Source organism: Protopterus annectens, chromosome 10.part0 (genome assembly GCF_019279795.1).
Source record: "Protopterus annectens isolate FY-2018-M chromosome 10.part0, PAN1.0, whole genome shotgun sequence".
Lineage (NCBI taxonomy): Eukaryota > Metazoa > Chordata > Ceratodontiformes > Protopteridae > Protopterus > Protopterus annectens.
In genome coordinates this window covers 460542372-460565641 of record NC_056744.1, presented here as the reverse complement: position 1 = coordinate 460565641, position 23270 = coordinate 460542372, and the positions used below count along the sequence as shown (strand labels likewise).

Genomic DNA, 23270 nt, shown 5'->3' with positions numbered 1-23270 from the left:
GCTGCCTGGTCAGCTTCAGCAAGAAGCCGAGATCCCTTATAAGATCCTCCACAGCTAGCTACGGAAACAAAATCACCACTGATTCTAAGGGCAACCACAAAGCATTCTATAGCTATGTCAAGAATCTCAATGGCAGTACCCAGATCTGCTCTGAGTTACAGCACAACAGCATGAAAATGAAAGAACCAACTGATATTGCCAACATCCTGGCAAATAGGTTCAGTGCTAACTTTACCCCCCCCCTCTCACCCCTTAAGGGCCCATAACTCTACAGGAAGAATGCAGAGTCCCTGTAATCACATCTATGTAGGTAAAAGCTGCACTCTCTAAAACCAAAAATGCAGCATCCATGGGACCGGACAACATCCCAGGCTGCATTTTACACAAACTTTAGAAAGAACTGGCTCCCCACCTAAGCACCATGCTTAATCATAGTTTCACGTCAGGCTTTGTGCTCACTGAATGGTGCACAGCAACAGTTATCCCACTCCACAAAGGGGGAGCCACCACTGATCCTGGGAACTATCGCCTATTAACCTGATGAGCCTGGTCTGCAAGGCCATGGAACGTATCATCATGGAACTCATAAACAAAGACATTGGTAACCTCCAAACTCTGGACCCCACCCAGTTCGGGTTTGTGAAAGGCAGATCATGCCTTCTGAATCTGATTGACTTCTTTGAGGCAGTCACCAAAGCCGCAGACGAGGATAAGGTGGTTCACACAGCCTATCTTGACCTCACCAAGGCTTTCAACACCATCCCCCATTCTGGAAATATAGCTATACTCACTAAACTAGGTATAAAATCCCTACGTCACAAGATGGGTTGCCAAGTGGCTCACTGTTAGAGCCCATACTGTAAAAGTTGCTGACTTCAAACCAGTGACAAGTGGAGTACCACAGGGTTCAGTCCTGGGACCACTCCTGTTTGGTATCTACTTTTCTGAAGTACAGGCTAACATAGAAGGCCTCTGGCTAATGAAGTTCGCAGATGACTGCAAACTAGGAGCCATAGTCGAGTCCCCAAATGATGTGGACATCCTACAGAAGGGCCTCACTGAGACAGATACCTGGTGTCAGAGGCATGGCCTCAAGCTCAGTGCCAAAAAGTGCATTGTCGTCCCATTTGGTAAAAACTCTGCACCAATGAACTACTACATAAATGGCAGTCTACTTAATGCCGAATGTGTGATAAGAGACCTTGGGATCCAGGTGGACAGTAGTCTCTCCTTTGATAATCACATCACCACAGTAGTCAGGAAATCCTTCTATGTGGCACACTTCATCACAAAAGGGTTCTCATCCAGGAAAAAAGAGGTCATTGTTCCCTTCTACTCAGCACTCATTAGACCAATTATAGAGTACAACGCCCTTTTTGGAATGTACCTCAAAAGACATCTGCAGCAGCTGGAAAGGCCACAGAAGTACCTCACAAAGAAGATTACTGGCTTCAAACATATGCCCTACACTGACCATCTCAAAAAACTCTAGCTTTGCTCTGTAGCATATTGCTATGTTAAACCCAGAGCTGTTGGACATGCTACACCTTAAGAAATCCCAATCCCTCCGAGCTACACGCTCTAGAAACAGGACATGCTGTAGGGATATATTCCTGTCCCAGAGACTTCCTATACTCTGGAACAAGCTTCCCATCTATGTCAAGCAAAGTTCCTCATTAGCGCTCTTCAAGAAAAATCTTGATGAGTGGATGGGAAATAGGAAATACACTCCGGGGATCACTTCTGTGGCTCTGCTCGACAGGGGCACAGGAAATTAACTTTCTTGGGTGGTGTAAGCCAGGGAACCTTGTTGGCTACACTTACTTAGGCCCTTGGGCCAATAGCCTAGTACCTACCTATGAACCTCTGAACTTATGAAAAAAATCTGGAAATAATGATGTAAGTAGGATGCAAGGGGTGAACTGATAAAATAAATATTTCATGGAAAACATATAGATAATCATTTTAAAAAGTTAATTCGATAAATTCAGTATTAATGTGAAAAATAGCTTATTTGTCAAATGTGTTTATGATTCCCCAAAAATATGAAAAAGAAGTAATACGGGTAGTATTTTTATTTATATGGGGTTCTAGATTAAACCCAGTGAAAAGAGGGGTGCTGAATATGAATGAAAATGAAGGAGGACTGTGGTTAATAAATCCAGTTATATATTCTGCATCTCTGAATTTATATAAGGTATTAAACTGGATAAAGGAGGATAATGACACGTTAGTAATGAAAATATTTAAATGTAAATGCAAAAGATCTGGGGAATTGATGAAGGAAAACAAAAGAGACAAAGAAAGTATATATGAAGAGATGGAAAGTTATCAAGAAAAAAATATTAACATGGAAAATAGAGATTAATGATACAGAGAAAGAAGGATTTGGAATAAAAAAATGTAATGCTGCAATATTATTATGTAAGTCCATGGGAAAATATATCTGAAGGAAACAAAGATATAAACATAAAAAAGAAATGGTACGGTAAGATAATAGAATATCAAGATTAACTGTGGAGATTGGTATTATATAAATCACCAGTAAAGGTAAGATACAGTATAAAAAGAAAACTGAAAGAGGATGTTTATTTTGTGGAGAAGAAGAATACGCAGAACATGCAGTTTTCAAATGTAAGAGAGGAGATAGTATAGGAAAAGCTATGTGAAGAAAAATTCCTGAAAATATTAAGGATATAGATAAGATACACACACATATATATATATATATATATATATATATATATATATATATGATTTTGTATGGGTATTATAGGAATAAAACAAAGAGTATGTGAAGATGATAGATAAATATTTATTGTATGTGATATGGGTTATATGGAAAGAAAGATTAAATTAAATAATAGGTTCAGAGGTTGGTACTAGGCTAATGGCCCTAGGGGCTATACAAGCCTAGTTATAATTCCCTGATTATTTTGTCCCACAGTATCTACTTCCCTGGACCCCTGTCTAGCAGGGCGACTGATGTGATCCCCGGGGTGAATTTCCTGTCTCCCATCCAATCATCAAGGTTCCTTTTGAAGAGGGCCAGGGAGGCGCTCTGCTTAACATGTATGGGCAGTTTATTCCAGTCTGGGGAGTCTCTGGGTCAGGAATATATCCCTCCAGCATGTTTTGTTCATTGTGGTGACAAGGTTTACATCTCTGGAGCATGTGTCTCAGAGGGATTGGGATTTCTTTAAGTGTAGCATGTCCAACAGCTCTGGGTTTGACATGGCCTTGTATGTTAAGCAGAGATCGTCTCTGAGTAGATGATATTCAACAGAGTATAGGTGGAGTTTTTGTAGATGGTCAGCAGTGGGCATCTGCTTTAGGCCTGTGATTCTTTTAGTGAGGTATTTCTGCGGCCTTTCCAGTTGTTGCAGATGTCTTGAGAGGTACATACCAAATGAGGTGTTGTATTCTATAATGGGTCTAATGAGGGATGAGTACAGTGGGGCAATGACTCCTTTTTTTCTGGATGAAAAGCCCTTAGTGATGAGGTGTGCCACATAGAAGGATTTTCTGACTGTTGTGGCGATGTGATTATTGAAGGTGAGACCAGTGTCCACCTGTGTCCTAAAGTCTCTTATCACCCTTTCAGTGTTTAGTGTACTACCACCTATGTCATAATTCACAGGTACACGTTTTTTCCCAAAGGGGATAACTATACATTTCTTGGCATTGAACTTGAGCCCATGGCTCTGGCACCAAGTATCTGTTTCTGTAAGGCCTTTTTGTAAAACATCCACATCATTTGGGGATTCAATAATGGCTCTCATTTTGCAGTTATCTGCAAACTTTGTTAGTCAGAGTCCCTTAGTGTTGGCCTGTACTTCAGAGAAGTAGATGCCAAACAAGAGCAGTCCCAAGACTGAACCCTGAGGTACTCCACGTGTCACTTGTCTGGAGCTGGATTTGGAGTCGGTTACCTTTACAGTGTGGGTTCTGTCAGTAAGCCAGCTGGTAACCCATTGAGTGATGTAGGGATTAATACCCAGCTTAGTAAGTTTATCTATGATTCCAGAGTGGGGGATTGTGTCAAAGGCCTAGGTGAGGTCCAGATAGGCTGTGTGGACCACCTTACCATTGTCCACGGCTCTGGAGACTGATTCGAAGAAGTCAATCATGTTTAAGGTACAATGGATTTTAGCAGTGATTTGTGCAAAATTAGATTATGGTTACGAAAAAAAGGAGCGAGGAGGGGGTCATGTAAAAAAAAAAAACTAAATATGGTAAAAGACAATGACAATTATAAAGAAAATGCAAATATTTGTGTATATAAATGCATATAAAATTTGTAAATATATACATTTGTATAAATAAAGAACCCCGTACTCCTTTTGATAGGTGCCATGGAATCTTTTGCAGTCATCTGAGCTACCACTAATTCAAGCAGATGGATCCTTTAAAATGTTATCTGAAGGATGACTATGCCACTTAATTACCATCTCTCCAAGATTTAGAATCATTGTTCTAATCTCAAGAAAGTTAAATAGATCCCTGTTAAATAAAGAGTAGATCTTTTTCTTGGTCTCCTACTGTTTAAGCTGCTACAATTAGAAACCTTCTCCTCACTAGATTCCAAACTTACAGTGAAACTAACAGTGTATATCCTTAGAAATTAGGTACAGCTACACCTTGTATTATAGATTTCCATAACAATCCTCATGTGTGCATAGCACAATGTTTCCATTCTAGGCAATAGACTATGGGTGCCCCTTCCAATAAACCTAAAATATTTAACCACTTATTCCAAATACAAGTTATAGCTTAAGACATACCTTCTCAGAGAACCCCACTGTAAATGGTCTGTCTCAGGCCATATTATACAAACAATAAATAAACAAATGCAAAACCATGTCACCACTAAATGGTAATGCAAAAATATCCTTATTCTGACTCTCCCCGCAATCATCCCTTTTTCTCTCTCCCATTTTATTTCTCTTTACACCTCCCAATAAAGATTTAATTTTATGTAAATCTTTGTAAATAATGTGTTCCTTCTTACTTCATACATTGTTTGCCAAATAGTTGTCGGTATCACTCGGCCTACTGATGTCTGTTTCACTTTATTTTACTTCTTAGCTGAGCTCTGAAACTGGCCCATATGGATCACTGTTCTATCCCTGTAAACAAATATAAATACATTTTTTAAAACTCCATTTGATTTACCCATTAAGCCTACTAGAGAATCATATTTAAAAATGTTTACACTTTTTTGTATGACACTGTTTTAACTTTATTATCATTTCTGTCATCAAATCTGACTTGTTCCAATACAATAGCTTCCAGCTATCTAACAGCTGGATCTGCATTGTGTATTGTATTAAAATGCATTGCTACAGAATACAGGACAATTTTTATAATTTATGTGAATGCTACTCTTAAGTTCACATAATCTAACATGCAAGTTAAAAATACTGTTGCACATAGAAAGCACTGGAATATAGTACTGTGAAGCTCTATGGACTTACTAGGAAGATTTGCTTAAGTAATGAGGTTTTGGTTCATTATTTTCTATGAACACTGGTCTTCAATACCTAAACTTTCAAGATGTGTTGAAAATCCTTTTGAGTGTCAGGGAGGGAAGAGAGTGTGCCAAGACTTGGCCACAGGTTAGCTAAATTAGTGAAAAGCATTTGGAGAAATACATCGACTGTGCTTTTAGAACAGCATCATCACAACATTTAAATATTCTGCAATACCTCTGATTAGTATGGATTCTCAAAAGCATTTATTTCAGAACCCAGAAGTGACCATGGCATGTTGACAAAGAAGTCTTCTGAAAGAAATGTTAATTAATTGTACTGTACCACAGGGCAATCCGATTCCTTGACTACTCCGTACTCCACATGTCCTTAGCACAGTAAGCACTGGGCTTGAAAACAGGCTGCAGTTATGTCCTCAATCATCTCTGCAGTTTTGTCTTCTGAGAAGAGTGCTCTGCTTTTGCAACAGATCAAAACAGCCCTACAGTCAGGCAAGGAAACCTGCTACAAGGGTTTTGTTTTCTTTGCCTGTATTGAATAGTTTTATGGCCTTGGAGAAGGATAACCCATCTCCATTCTGGATGTGGATTGTTAAAAAGACATGAGCTATTCATGTTCACAAAAATATGTGGCTCACTGGCCTTTGGTATTGCCCGGAGACACTAAGATTGGATTGCTATGATATATATATATATATATATATATATATATATATATATATATATATATATATATATATATATATATATATATATATATGGATTCACTTCAGAAGACTGAAAGCCCACAATCTCAAATCCCATAAGACTGACACCCAAAATCTTGAAAGCCCAAAAGACTGAAAACTCAAAAGACTGAATCTCAAACGACTGAAAACACACAGGATACAAATACTGACTATATTCCAGTACAAGGATACAGAGAAACAAAGACAAGACAAACCATATTACATTCCACCAAGTATGAGCAGGGGGGCAAGCATCCCTGCAACCCCATGTGGGGGGCTGTGCCCCCACACACCCTACTACTTAAATATATCAATTCCGAGATCGCACTCCACAGAACAAAATGGCAAACATACCATTATGTGTTTCATGACTGTCTGTTGTAACCTTAGTAATGCTTCCTTCTAACTTGGTATACTACAACATAACTCATGTTAGTGTAGTGAAGTGTAATCTCGGAGTTGATATATTTAAGTAGCAAGGGGTGCATGGGGGCTTGCCCCCTGCTCATACTTGGTGGAAAGTAGTATGGTTTGTCAGTTTACTGTCATTATGTTGGACCGGACTCGGTCGAATGCTGCTTACGTTGACCCACATCCATGAAAGTTGACAATGCCGAATCTCGACATTGCTGAAGTACATCTCAAATGTGAACATGGAATGGCCTTTAACATGGGTCAAGATAGGAGCGAGATTTGTACTTTGACAATGTTGGGTTCGACATTGTCATCATTCGACCCCCTGCCTTTCATTGAAGTGGATTCATCCGAATCCACTTCAACATAATGCTAGTAAACCTGGTTTGTCTTGTCTTTGTTTCTCTGTATCCTTGTACTGGAATACAGTCAGTGTTTGTATCCTGTGTGTTTTCAGTCTTTTGAGATTCAGTCTTTTGAGTTTTCAGGATTTTGGGTGTCAGTCTTACGGGATTCAAGATTGTGGGTTTTCAGTCTTCTGAAGTGAATATATATATATATATATATATATATATATATATATATATGTGTGTGTGTGTGTGTGTGTGTGTGTGTGTGTGTGTATGTTTATTAATAAGGGAACAGTAAAGTCTTCTCTAAGCTGACTAAAATTCCTAATGACTGAAGGAGATTTATCCATACTGTGGTGTTTCCTTATTAATATGAGAGTTATTCTATCTCTGCTGATAACTTGTGTTCCACTCAGGAGGCAGGCTTTGGCTGTGTGCACTGTTTGATGGCACCTTGCTCTTCGTTGCACCGGGGTTCATTAAGAGATAGTTGGTTGTAAAATAACCTTAATTCCTCATATCTAAATATTACTATTTCTATCAGGCATAAATAAAGCTTCAGCAGTCCAAAACTTTTTTTTTTTAATTCAGAACATTTCATTTATTGCCAATAATTCTGAATGCTGATTTATGAATAACAGACACTGAAAATACTTTATTAATTGGCAACAATTCTGAATATTAATTAATAAACAGATTTAGAAAATAGAGTGGGACAGCAATAATTTGACACACATACACAGTATAATTGGCTATAAGAAGTCTGCTACAGGTAACTCTTACCATTTCATGACCAAAAATGATAAAATGTTCTAATCTGAATGGCAGTCAATGTTATGCACCTGCAGCTTTTGGATTATTTTTGGCTACTTTGGTTTCACTTTCCAATTTTACATATTTCTCACATAACTGAACTATGCGCCAGTTTTTTTTTTTTACTTATTAGTAAGATTAAATGCTGCGGTAGCATTGTCACCTCACAGTAAGATGCTGTCCGGTCCGATTCTCAGCTAGAGCATCTTCTGTGTGGTGACATACGTGAATGGGCGTACCTTTGTTGAAGGTTGTGCGTCAGGGCTGGTAACTTGGCACATAAAAATCAACTACTAATCATTAGCGGACCGGAGTTCCACTGTGGTGACCCCTAACTGGGAAAAGCCGAAAGACACAACAACAAGTAAGATTAAATATATTAAATACTCTCACTGCAAGGGTCTCATATTCAAGTTATATGAGGAATGGAGCTCACAGCTGAAGGCTACAGTCTCATAACAACAAAGAAAAGTAGTTAATGCTGCCAGGAAAATAGCATTGTAGCTGTGTCCCTCACCTCAAGTTATAATGGTTTCAGGGCTGTTTGAGGCCCACTAAACAGAGGTTGAACTTCTTGCTTTATGTAAAGAAATGTGGGTAATTATTCTTTGCTTACTTCTGATTTGTCATTTGCAACCCCCCAAAAAATAGATCAAACCTTTGAAATAATTGTTTCTATCATTCTGTCAGATTTCCTCAGAGAACCAAAGATGTGATGGATTAATTGGTTGAAAACTGCCATGACGTATATTCTGTTTTTTTTTTTTAATTTATGAAATAATGTGAGTTTTGTTGTTTCTTGCTCATCTGTCTCATTTTCATGTGTGAAAATGTCTTGAAATGTATAATGGTCCATTGCGCTGAGAAGCTTCACTAATGTCTGTTACATGCAGTTGTTTATTTTCCTTTATTGTTTGCTTTATTTTCATTATTTTTACTATTTTATTGATAATTCATAACTAGTTCTGCTCTAGAAACTCTCACAGCAATCTTATAGCACTGAAATATTGAAATGTTCTCATTTCACCCTCTGTGAGAAATGTGAAGTGATTGACAGCAGCTTTTATTGCCACTTGTTGGTAGATTCATGACCCAAGACCAAGCTTCAGGTCCATCAATTCTGTACACCATGTACTATATCTGGGTTCATCTTCTATACATTATCTGTGGATCTCTATTAAAATGTCGGCACTTGAAAATGCCAAGTGCTAAAAAGCTGAAAAACAAAACTGAAAACCTGGAGACCCAGAACGTATATATTTCAACTCTGAGATCACCATACCTTGGAGAAAAGGGAATATTCAGAGAAATGGCATCTCAGACTTAGTATAGGTATGTCCATTTTTTCAGCCATTCTGTCTCCACATTTTGGGGCTCAGTTTAGTGGGTCCTAAGATTTCAAATGGTTACTGTTATGTATACCGCATAGCAAAAGTTTAATAATGAACAAGACACAGGCAAGCTGGATGGTCTGATGTGCATAGTGTCTTACTGTCATGGTACAGACCTGATGAAATTGGAAGTCAAATAACATACTGGCATGATTTAATTTTACGGAATTCTTAAAGGGCTAGTGAGCTAGTCTGTATATTACAGCCTTTGTATGGAAAGTGATTTGATTTGCAGCATTGCGCTCACTTTCAGATGTCACATAAGGTACAGCATGACTGATTGTATCACTCTGCATAAAATGAAACAATTTACTCCGTGAGCTAAATGATGATTTTATTTGGTATATCATAAAGCCACGCCATCAACAAAGATTCAGTTATGGAAGAAAACAAAAGCCAAATAAAAAGGTACAATCAGTCAACAAAAATGTAATTGTGACAAAAGTGATATTTACTTGGTACATTCCTAATTATGCAGTTAAAGACCAGTAATGCAACTAAAGCCCAGTACTTGAAGAGTTTTAGGCATTGGTGTAGCAGCACTGAAGGACGGAATACAAGGATGATATTTCAGACCGTATCCCATCCACAGAATAATGATGCTTAACTTCACTGAAGGACTGGGTTCATAACAGCTACTGGAACTGTTTTAAAAAGACAGCTGACTGTGGGAGACATTACATAGGGTGCAATCAGTATGTCCGACTGCAAACCTAGCACTGACAAGTATTCTTACTTTTTTTTTACAATGAACTCTCTACTGAAAATTAGCAGATCAGTCACCTTGAGTATACTCATTTAAGGACCATCCATCCTCTGATGTTCCTAGTCAGGTTACCGACTATAAAATGTTTTGAGTATATTTGGGTCAGAAGTAGAATTGTATAATAAAGCAACAAACTTTTCTCCTGCAACATTTTGATAATTGCAATTTTAATACATATTGGATTAAGAACTGATTCATACTTAATGGAACTGTAAGTTCTGACTGCCTGAGTGAGAACATACAGTGACCAAAAATAGTTGTTGTTATAACCACTCACCTTTGTGGATTTGGCTCATTGTGTTTGTCTCGGTCATGCTTTATCATGCGGTACCTTCCAATTTTGACATCTGGACGTGATACCTTCATACCATTCAGTGTAATCCTTAAAGAAAATACAGACACAAACATTATATCCCAAAAATTACAGTATGTCACATGGGGCACAGCCACAATCTAGAGGATACATTTTAGACAGTTTGAATGCTCGAGTCTTTAACATTTGTGCCCTTATTACTAACATGTATGATACCTGTCTTTGTGATGCTCTCTCAGCTTGTTCCAGTATTTATACCTACTACAGGAAACTTCCAGTTTACAGCTGTATACAGACTTGTATTTAACAATTACTCAAAATTGTTACCTGTATAAGTAGAACAAATAATCATACTTTTATTCACAGCAATCTGATCCCATGGGAGGATTGACTGAATGATGTTCGTACTGTTAAATGCAGTCTGGCACACTGACATAATTATATCCTTCAAACACGTTAAGTACTTTTATACAGAGCGTGTGTATTAATATCAGCAAATATGCATTCATAATCAAAAACAACTTCTGATTCCACAATTTGTGGTAGAGGAAGCAGTGAGGGGCAAACAGTGCAAATTTTTTTTTGAATATTTTATTTTCCCCAACAAAAAACAGGAGGATGTTACTAATTTTTAAACTTTAAGCGATAAAGCACAATAACACCATCTTTCACCATAAATCATGCCTTTAATTTTGGAAAATATGGTTATATTTGGTGTACAATGTGATGTGCTCTTTACATCAAACACAGATGTCGTTAGCTAGGTAATGAGTTAGACAAAAAGAGACTTCAGAAAGCATTTGGTAAGCAGGATGCAAAAGGTGACTTTGTCCAGCTTTGACACGACTAAAACTATTTTAGTACATTTATTACTGTACTATAAGGTGTGTGGCTGGATAGTTACCTATTATGAAATGGAAACTTGTAGAAAAAATAAAAGAATGTAGTTAACAGGGGTGAGTAAATTTAAGACACATTTATAATTCTTCTGCCTTTCTGACAGTACTCATATTCCCTAAAATGCACCTACTCCCATCTGAGATGTACCTGCTTGTGCTGTGGCTCTCTCTTAAAAGGGCAGTCTGCTGCATGCACTGCACAGCTGTAGCGTATATATATATATATATATATATATATATATATATATATATATATATATATATATATATATATAGAGAGAGAGAGAGTGCACGAAAGACCTAGTCAAGTTAGAGTGTGTAATACCTACCCTAGTCAAGCTAGAGTCTTCACTGTATAATACCTTAGACATCCTGTAATAGAGGCACATGGGATATGTATGTGTGTGTGTGTGTGTGTGTGTGTGTGTGTGTGTGTGTGTGTGTGTGTGTGTGTGTATGTGTGTGTGTGTGTGTGTGCGTGTGTGCGTGTGTGCGTGTGTGTGTGTGCGTGTGTGTGTGTGTGTGTGTGTGTGTGTGTGTGTGTGTGTGTGTGTGTGTGTGTGTGTGACATCGACGTGCCAGTATGCCTGTGCTGAAAAACAGCCTCAGCACATACAAAATTTAAATGAAAAAAAAAAAAAAACAAACAAGAGCATTGTTTTTTGCAGGTGGGCAAACCACACCCCGCACCACCCCTACATGGGGGCTGTGCCCCCCTCCGCCTTCTAATTTTATATATATATATATATATATATATATATATATATATATATATATATATATATATATATATATATAAGCTCTGATAGTCCCCAAACCCAGGAATTGTGCAGTCTCACATGCCTGTTGATCAGCTGTTTATTCAATCATATGCAGTCGACTAAACAGCTGTTAAACAAGTACACACTTGATTTACTGAAGAGCAACCATATATGTATGTATCTATATCTATATATATATATATATATATATATATATATATATATATCAACATTTATTGTATTTTCATTAAAGTAAATGGAATTGTATCACACACACACACACACACACACACACACACACACACACACACACACACACACACACATATATTAAGATACACATGTATTTCAAATTTATTTACATTTGTTTACCGGGAAGGTCCGACTGGATGAGAGCCCATTTTCAGTGGAGGACAAGGGAGAAAAGCTCCAGAGACAATCTACATACATTACATTGATTACATAAGTTTTACACATTTGCATAAATCATAAATTCATATTTGAATAAACCATAAATTCACACTGATGGAATGGACAAACATTAATACAAATGCTAGTTCAAAAACCATCTTGGTCAGTAAGGTACAGATATAGGATTTAGGTTAGAACAATATATCCATGACACAAGTAGACTACATAAATTATATAATTTTGATCAAACTGTTCTAAAGGATAGTTAAATGGGGCTAATATTTAGCGTAGGTAATATGGTATATGGAAGAGAGCTGGGAGCAGACGAATTCCATAAGAGGGGAAAGGGGTTAAAAAGAATAGGTAAACAGAGAGTAATATGTGGAGTACATATGGAAAGTGGTAAGAGAAACAGGGATGTTGGGAAAAGATAATGAAAGCAGAGAAAATGAGAGATTGGGTAGTTGAAAAGAAAGGGAACAAATATAAGGTAAAGCTATGCTAAGTAACAACTGTTTCACTGCATTTTTGTGCTGTTTTATACTGTTTAAACTGTGTTTTCATTGCTAAGTAGTGTTTCATGACTGTAACTGCATTTTACTGAATTGCATAAGTCTAAACTGCTTTTTTTTACTGAGGGTTGTATTTTCTGTTTGTGAGTGCTCTATCTATGCTTTTCTGTGCATTTTCTGTGAGTTTTGAACTCACCGTTCCCTAGCTTCTCCTATTTTTGTTTCTTTTTTACTACTGTGCTCACTGTTTCCTACCTATTCTATTACCTCCAACTCTACGCTCCTCCCCTTACCCTAACCCTTCCCACCTTCTATCAAATTCACTGTTTATCTCACGGCTTCTGGTCTATACCTGCTCTCAAGGTATACTCTCCTCCACCTCTGCCCCAACGTCCTCTCCCACTTCATAAATATACCCCATACTAGGGGACACCATCTTTCTTCTCTTACCCCGTACCTGGCTGCTGTGCATCCTTGCTCCGGCGTTTGCACCTACTGTAAGTGGTTATATGCTATATGTTTATTTTGTGATATCTGTTTCTTTCAGCAAGGCTACGGGTTTTGTCTTTTTCAAACCGTTTGTCTAGGAAGATACTTGTGTGTGCATTACATTCTTACATAGCGTTGTGCATGTGGGACTGTAACAAGGAATTCCACTGCCATGGAACTGAAAACAGCTATTGTAATGCCCTATTCAATGTACTGTGTTAATTTGACCACTAAGTAGCGCTTTATATCACCTCAACTGTAGCAACTTTTTGTCTGCATTTCCTATGTTTAAATAATAGTCAAGGATTGTACAACGTGTATTTTTTGTAGCCATTTAACAGAATATGTGCCAGTTCTTGTTGAAAATGCACAAACCTTGATAGCGATACACTCGTAGACAATTGTAATGCTTTCTGAACACTTTCTGCCTGTATATTTCAACATTTATCAGAAAATGTTCCTTTAAAGTGTTGTGTTCCGGCCCTGTAACAATTTGTCTGTTGGTGGGTTATCTTTATATTTATACTAATTAGCGCATACCTTATCAATGCAGTTCTACTTATCTGAGTTATTTGTGTTATGATGGTGTTTATCCAGATTTTAACTGCATATTTATCAGGTCAGCTATAATAGCTACTGCTTGCACACTAATATAGTAACATGTCATTGTTTATGTAATGCAGAATGTATTAGTTGCTTATTTGAATGTGTCTTGAGTAGAGTTACACCGTATAATTATCGCTAGTTATCTGCTGCTTATTTCTGCATGTTTATCTCTCAGGTTGTGCTAAGCATAGGAGATTGGACAGGCCACCAGTAGATTATATCAGACTTACTAAACCGGCAATGCGAAAGGAGTGTAACATCCTCTCCTAGTCAGTCTGATTATACTCTAACCTATTGGACCCCTTATAGCCTATTCCCGCCATACATATCTGCTCATAAAGGTAAAATAGACTAGTGTTCCCACACTGCAATATCTGTAGAGAGGGTAGCACCCTCGTATTGCTGTTTTCTAGCTTCCCCCCTAGTTTATCTCCACCCTGCTGTATTCCATTTTAGAACTGCTGTAGTACCTGAAAAGAACTGGAACCAATATTTTTTGGGGAAAAACAAATAGAATATTGTGATTACTTGCTGAGGTAACACAAGTAACTGTGTCTGTGAAAATTCTTTGGTTGTACTCTCTAGTTCCTGTATTGTTTACCTCACTACATTTTTCTCTCTTTCTACATGTACCAGCCTTGTGTTTCTGCACATCCCTGCACTAGCCCACCTGAATGTGCCCTGCTGGACACCTAAGAAAATAGTCCAAATTACAGAATTAACTTACCAGCTCCCTGAGAGACTTTTCCTTGAAAGAAAGACAGTGAAAGTATGCGTTGTAACTGCTACTACCAATTGTAACAATAACATTAATATAAAGCTACTACAGGTTAGCCAGCAGCCAAACCCCCCTTCTAGCATTTAATTAACCCTTACTTCCCCGTTTATACCCTCCTTCTTGCAAACCAGGATATCTCCCCCCTCTCCCTTAGCCTGTTATCCCCCTTTAGGGGACTTTTTTGCTGCAATAAAGTGACTGACCACTAGGTGGCGCTATACTATAAGCTTTCTGTCTTGTAATTTCTTTACCTATTCTTTACCAAATCTCCCTAACTCAGTTCCCAGTCTTCTTCTGATTATTGTTTCACTCTCTCATTATTGTCCCAGTATACCTTAACCACATATTACTCCTCTAACATCCCAAGTCTATCCTTGCTAGCCTCTTAACATTCTTCTACATCTCTTACTTTCAGACTTACCTGCTGACTTTCACTATTCACTGATTGTCATCCTTGACAGTCTTCTCTCTCTGGTTCCTATCTCTACCCACTCCATTCGCCCTGCAGGCTCACTCCGCTCCCCTACCCTGTCTTCAATTCCCACCCACCCCCACTGCTCGTACATTTATTCCTCTAAAATCACACCCCCATCACATCTGCTCCAATCTAGCAGATTACCTCATTACCACTCCCAACCCTCCTTGTCACAACACCACACCTGTTATTACCTTACCTCCCATTCCTCCTTGTTACATCACCTCACATGTTGATTTGTCTCCTTACCTGTTCACACTACCTTACCTCCCATTCTTCTTCCACTTTTCAATCCAATATAATGTCTATATCACCCATCCCACGCCAAATACAACTAATACTCTTGGTCTCACTCTTTCCTCCTCTAACTATTGCCTATCTGCTAACCTCCTACAAACAACCATTTTACCCCACCCTTCTCTTCCCCTCCAAACTCACTTCAACACCATTAATAGCTATCTCTCAAAACTTCATAAACATCACATCTAAACCCTGCTACCTACAAGCCAAATATCATAGACTAGCACACATTAAGCATACCAATCTAAATATTAGAAAATTACTTGACTATTATTGTAAGCTTCACCACCCTATAAATAGAATATACCTCCACTCCTTACCAGACGGGGACATTCATCCTATCCCCGGCCCAAACAATACCCTTGCCACTGAAAAGTGCAATCCTAACAACACTAGTACCCAAGCCACTACCAAACCTTCTTACTCACTCTCTATAGCACATCTCAATATACGCAGCATTAACAATAAAACTGACCACCTCCACACCCTCCTAGATGTCCACTTATTTGACATCCTATGTTTATCTGAAACATGGCTAAAACCTATAGTAAAAGACAATGGAGTCACCCCACCTGATTGCAATATCCATAGACTAGACCACACAGCCAAAAAGGGAGGAGGGGTAGCAATCCTTTATAAAGCAGAGCTACAAGTTTGCACTGCAAACCTTAGACCAGCTTCAGACAATAATGCTGAAATACTCATTTCTAAATTTCAGGTCAACTCATGTAAATCCATATATATTATCTGTATCTATCTTCCTCCAGGAAATAACATTAATACCCTAGAAAATATTCTTAACTGGCTTTCTATTAATCTCCCACAAGAAACTATAGACCTAGGAGACTTTAATATCAACTGAAGTCCTGTAGTAATGTACACCCTACCACCCATATTAACCTATATGGCTTCTCTCAAACTATTAACTCCCCTACCATAATTAATAAACCCAATAACAAAGAAAGTACCTTAGATTAGATTTTTACTAATACTCCTCATCAAACATACAAAGTTGGAGCCCTCCCAGATGATCTAAGTGACCACTCACTAACTTATATTATTAGTCAGAAAACCAACCTAACTGACCCAAACACTTTCAGGACAATACACACCAAAAAGCAATTTAACCCTGAACTTTTCCAGACAGAACTCAAGCAATGTAATTGGTCACCACTAAAATCCCTCCCACTAAATGAAGCAGTGGAATACATTAATTCCACATTCTTAGCCATCCTTGACCACCATGCCCCAACTCACTCTGTTAGAAATAAAGCTAAACCTGCCCCTTGGCTCTCAAACGCTACTAGGCAAAAAATCCTTCTTAGAAACAAATCCTGGGCAAAATGGTGTACTACTAAGAATCCTGCAGATCACAAAAACCTTTAGACAACTTAGAAATAATACAAAAAAAGCCATCCTCTTAGACAAAAAACAACTTTTACTTCCAACTACAGCAAACCTACCAAAAGAAACCACAAAAGTTTTGGCCTAGCATTAACAAACTACTATACCCAGGCCAATCTATCACAACTAACCCACAAGGCTCTAACTCTGAGAATCCAACAAATACTGCTAATGCCTTCATTTCTTTTCTTCACAGACACCATCCAAACACTTGCTAGCCAACTATTTCCAGATACCTCAAATCTGCCTACATCTACTACAAGCCCACCTCCATCATTTCAGTTACAACCAGTTTTTACTTCCTTTATATGATCCCTTCTCCAAAAACTAAAACCTACCACCCCCTCAGCTGACCAACTACCAGCAGAATACCTACAAAAAGAAGCTAAAGCCATAGCCTATCCCATTTCCATTCTGATTAACAGAACCATAACTGAAGGAAATATCCCATCTATCTGGGAAATTTCTCATATCATCCCACTGCATAAAGGTGGGAACTCCAATGACTTTTCTAACTATTGTCCTATAGCTCTACTATCTCCTCTAGCAAAAATAATGGAGAAATGCATCCATAAGCAACTACTTAACCACCTACTCCAAAATAACTTACTTGCCAACTGTCAACATGGATTTAGACCTTTCCACAGTACTACCACTGCCCTGCTATCCTTCACAGACTGCATTAACAAAAATATCCTTTCCTCTGCAGTCTTCATTGATTTATCTAAAGCTTTCAATATGGTTAATCACCAGCTCCTTTTTAATATGCTAAAATCCCTTTCACTTGAACCTCTAGCCTTAAATTGGTTCAAATCTTACTCAGAGAATAGACAACAGGCTGTGCTATGGAATAATAATCTATCTAATCACCTTCCCATTTCCCTTGGTGTTCCTCAGGGCTCCATATTAGGCCCACTCCTATTTTCCATTTTTATTAATGACCTTCACTCAGCAATTCCACATGCCACCTATGTTCAATATGCAGATGACTCTACAATAATTTGTTCAGCCACTTCTCCAACTGAACTACAGTCCCTTACCCAAAAAGCATTCAATACAGTAGAACAATGTTTTTTAAACTGCTGCCTCCTCCTAAACCCCCCCAAAACTAAACTTTTACTTTTCACTCCAACCCAAAAGTCCACCCCAATAAATTTCACACTCATATCCAGTAATGGCACTCTCATATCTCCCGACCCAACCACTAAACTCTTAGGAATAACAATAGATAACCTTAACTTTGATACTCATATAAACAGCACAATAAAATCAGTCAACAAAAAATTGGGGCCCTCTATAGAATCAAACCCTTTCTTACACCAGTAGCCAGGACCGCTACAGCGAGAACTCACTTAATCTCCACTGTACTCTATGCTTCACCTATATACACTAATCTTTCTAAAAACAACCTAAACAAACTGGCAATCTCTTATAATAATATTGCTAGATTTGCCACTGGCTCTCCTTTTAGAACTCATCGCTGTCTTAATCTAAAGCAACTAGGATGGCTAGAGTTTCCAAACCAGATTCAGTTTCACCAGCTTGCTATAGCCCATAAGACCCTGTATCAACCCACCAACACTCCAATACACACTAGCCTCATTACCCCTTACAACAATCTTAAGAATTTATGCTCCTCTAACAAACTGCTGATCAAAACTTGCAGATCCATCAACTTGGCAGGAGACTCTCTGTTCTCTAATACTGTTGGAAAGCACTGGAATCTACTACCCACTGAAGTCGTATCTCTGTCTTCACTAACACTTTTTAAACAGACTCTAAAACTATTACACAATGCACATTTGTTATGCCCCTGTACTAACCCTGACTAAATTTCTTCCTTTACACTAATGAATACTCTTCACCTTTATAGACTTATCCTTAAAGAACCAAAAGACCATGTTATTGCAATTTAAATATATCTATATATGTATATAGTAACATCTCTTGTACATTACCTTTTACTGTTTGTGTCATGCTCACGATGAGTATTGCATTTTTTATTAACAATAGCTGTTTTAAGCTTGGACTGTTGCAACTTTCTATATTGTATTTTGTATGTGTCTTGGAGCTTTTCTCCCCGGGCCTCTACTGAAAATGGACATGTATCCAGTTAGACTAGCCTGGTCAACAAATGTAAAATAAAAATAATAAATAAAGTTTTCTGTGTTCTAGTCAAGTAGCATAGTCTGGACGCAGGTTTGCTGCACCCAGGCCTGGTTGTTTTGCTTTCTGAGTTTCCTGGCAGCCATCTTGTGCTAGTAGGAGCCTGCCTTCTCTGTTAGTGAGAGTAACAGGGCTGCCTGACCTTCTCTAGCATGAGTGATTGGTTGAAAGTGCAAGGGCTAGCAAGACTGGGTTGTAATCTGAGCTTCTAGATTCTTTCATCTGTTCTGGTATTTAAACCCTGTGTTTGCATGGGGCTGCACTTGTTTGCATGTTGGACACGCCTCTGCACTGATTTAACCCATTGCAAGGTATTCCAGCTTCAAATTTTCCCTTACTAGAACTCGCTTGATCCTGAGGTAGTGAAGCTTCTTTACATCGTCTGTACAAACGTAAACTACTAGTACCCATCTCAGATCTTTCCACCTTCTCACCCTTATCTCATCCCCCTCACTGATTCGGACAAATATGGATGGACAGTTTCCTACAGTTTCGCCTGACAATCTGGTTGATATGGGCATCCTGAGACAGTGTAGCAAATGTCACATGTACACAGACAATCCTCTCTTACTACCAGATAGGAACAACATTTGTGAGAGATGCAATTACATTAAAAACCTGGAGTCTATGCTCTCTCCTCACAAGCCAGTATACCTGGCACTGAGAAGATTGGCTGCACAAACACCACACCTCAAGCATCACCCACACCAACACAGCACACACCCACATATGCGGAGGTTCTTAACAAAAACATACCTAAACAAAAGAGACCTCCGAGACAAAAACACATACAAACCCCACAGCCTATCACACCACACACCACACATAGTCCACATGCCTGCGTCTCACAGCCATCAGGGCTTAACCATGATCCCACTATAGTAATCACAGGAGACTCCATTGTGAGGCACACAGATGTGCCCCTCACCAGGCTGGATTAGGAGAAAGTCATGGTAAGTTGTCAAGTGTCAGAATCTGCCACACCACACATGCAGTCATGTCCCTCAACAAGTACTGCTATAACTCTGTCATAGTACATGTTGGTGTGAATGACTTGAGACATACCTCTTTGGACTATATGAAGAGAGACATGATCAAGTTCACTGAATATGTGTCCCAGGTAGGTATGCCACTAGCTTTAAGCAGCATTCTAGCATCACCCATAATGATGCCTCAATACAAAAAAAATGATTGACTTTACAATTGACTAAGTTTCTGGTGTCATTCTAAGGGAATTCACTACCTGTCATCCTGGGAACACATGATGGAAAGACCACAATGATTTGCCAGAGATTGCCTGCATCTGTCTCCCTTGGGCTTCAGGCTCCTGACAAAGGCGCTTGCCTCCCCATAGTGCCTTTTTTAGGCAATGCCTTGAGGTCAAAACTACCAACATGAGAATCTCATCCAAACGCAATTTAAAGGCCATGCTGCTGAATGCTAGGAGTCTCAACATGAAACTGACCTCACTGCAAGTATTCTTAACCCTGGAAGATGCTGACATTTGTGCAGTCACATAAACCTGATTCAAAGCTGTGGAGAGCATCCCAGCCTTACCTGGTTACTCATCATATCATGCATACAAACCCCAAACTGAGGGCAGCAAAGCCAAAGGAGGTGGTGTTTCAATATGTATTAAAGATATATATACACACCTCCAGACTGGTCAAACAGTATGACACACAGGAGATGCTCCAGGTGCAGTTAACTGTTGACAAGACCCCTATTCAAATCATAGTTAGCTACAAGCCCCCAACGTTTACTCAGGACGGCCATGCTGCCCATCTGGACCTCCTCAAATCTATTAAAATTCAACTCTATATCCTGATCCTGGGTGATTTTAACTACCCAACCATTGATTGGAAGAACTACTCAAGCCAGAACACAAATGGTCAAAGATTCCTTGACTTTGTCAATGCCAATGCCTTGGACAAGCTGCTTGACACCCCCACAAGAGGTGACAACATCTTGGACTTGGTACTAACCAACATAGAAAACCACTGCAGCACTCTCGCAGTGATATCACCACACCACAAAGCAGTCACCTTCAAAGTCACAATCTCCCCTGACCCCCTGACACCCCCCCCCAGCTAGGGTTACAAAAAAAAACTTCTCCAAAGCTGATTACAACCTCCTAAGGAAAGGTCTAAACAGCTTCACAGACCCCTCCCAACAGTAGGAACTGGCACTAATGTCCAAACCTACACCAAAGTACTATGTGGCCATTTATATAAATGCATGGATTCAGCAATACCTGACAGGACAAAATCCTCCTCCTCAAGGAAGAGAAACCTGTCTGGTGGACATCGGCTATAAATAAACTCTACAACAAAACAAAAAAAATTGCTGTCCAGGACCAAGAAGGAACAGGTGCCAAATTGGAAGCAATCTGTCCTTGGCCTAAACAGGCAAATAAGGGTATTAGTGAAGTCCTCCAAAGCTAACTTCAAGTCCAAATTGGTCACATCTACTAAAGACAATCATAAGGCTTTCTTCACATACATCGACAGTCTAAGGGGAAACATTCAAATCTGCTCAGAACTGATGGTCAAGGACACCACAAACACAAATGCCATGGATATAGGCAACATGCTGGCAGACAGGTTCAGTAAAAACTTCACCCCTCTGCCCCCCCATCAATAATCCAGGATATCCCCAGCACCTGCTCCACATCCCTTATGTCTAGGGAACAAGTCATTACCACCCTCTCAAAGGCTAAAAACACATCTTCCATGGGACCCAATAACATTCCAGGCTGCATCCTGCATCACTTCAGGCAAGAACTCACAGCACCATTAGCCACCCTATTCAACCTAAGCTTGAGCACCAGTTTTGTGGAGAACGGCCCCTGTCATCCCTCTGCACAAAGGTGGAGTATCCACTGATCCAGGCAATTATAGACCTATCAGCCTAACTAACCTGATTTGCAAGGCCAACAAACGCATTATCATGGACCACATTAACAAGGACATTGGCAACCTACAAATGCTTGATTCCACACATTTTGGTTTTGTCAACAGGAGATCATGCCTGTTAAATTTGGTAGACTTCTTTGAGTCAGTCATCAAAGCCATGGATGAGGGGAAGGCGGTGCACACTGCCTGCTTTGACCTGGCCAAGGCCTTCAATACTATTCCCCACTTGGGCATAATAGCTAAACTATCCCAACTTCATGTAAATCCATATGTGATCAGATGGGTAACTAACTGGCTCACTGATAGAACTCACTCAGTTGAAATAGAGGAAGCTACCTCAAGTAGTAGATCTGTAACAAGAGGCATACCCCAGCAATCAGTCTTGGGGCCCCTGCTGTTTGGGATACACTTCTGGGAGGTGCAAGCCTAAACCAGAGGTCTATGGCTAACCAAGCTTGCAGATGACTGCAAGCTGGGCACTGTCATCAGCTCCCCTAGTGATGTAGACATACTACAAGTGGGTCTCAACCAGACAGATGACTGGTGGCAGAAACATGGCCTCAAACTAAACACCATAAAATGCATCATCATCTCCTTTGGGGAGAGTGATGTCTCCACAAATTATCACATTAATAACAACATCCTAAGCCCACAAGCAGTTGTAAGGGACCTGGGCCTCCAAGTTGACAGTAATCTAACTTTTGACCACCATGTTGTCACCATTGTATGGAGAGCTTTCTACACAGCTCACTTCATTAGTAAGGGTATATCTTCCAAGGACGTGATAACTTCCCTATACTCCTCTCTTATCAGGCCCATCATCGAGTATAATGTACCTTTCGGCATGTACCTCTCAAAGAATATGCAGCAGCTGGAAAGACCACAGGGGTTCCTGACCAGCAGAATCCAGGGTTTCAAAAATCTATCCTACACAGGTAGGCTAAAAGCCCTGTCCCTCTACTCCATCTCATACAGACTCCTCAGAGGTGATCTATGTCTGGCATACAGTGCTATCTCTGACCCCACCTTGATGAAATTGCTGCATATCCGCAAGCCAAAGTCCACTCGCTTGACCCACATGCAAAATCTCAACTTGGTCTGCAACATCAATAGTACTTGCTGGTGGGACAGATTTGTCTCCCAGAGTCTCCCCCATCTGTGGAATAGACTCCATTCCACGTCGAGCAGAGTACTTCAATATCCCTCTTTAAGAGGAGCCTGGGTGACTGGATGGGAAATGGAAAATACACCTCTGGGACTCCACCTGTGTCCCTGCTGGACAGGGGCA

At 39.4% G+C, this 23270-nt stretch overlaps 1 protein-coding gene across 2 annotated transcripts in view; it reads right to left on the bottom strand.

Annotated features, from left to right (window-relative positions):
- Nucleotides 1-23270, bottom strand: part of B4GALT2 (beta-1,4-galactosyltransferase 2) — a 2452938-nt gene that overhangs the window by 76506 nt on the left and 2353162 nt on the right. For both annotated transcript variants that reach the window (XM_044085356.1, XM_044085357.1), the window contains exon 6: nt 10231-10335. In XM_044085356.1, coding sequence (XP_043941291.1) covers nt 10231-10335 — 105 coding nt within the window. The remainder of the gene's footprint in view (nt 1-10230; nt 10336-23270) is intronic.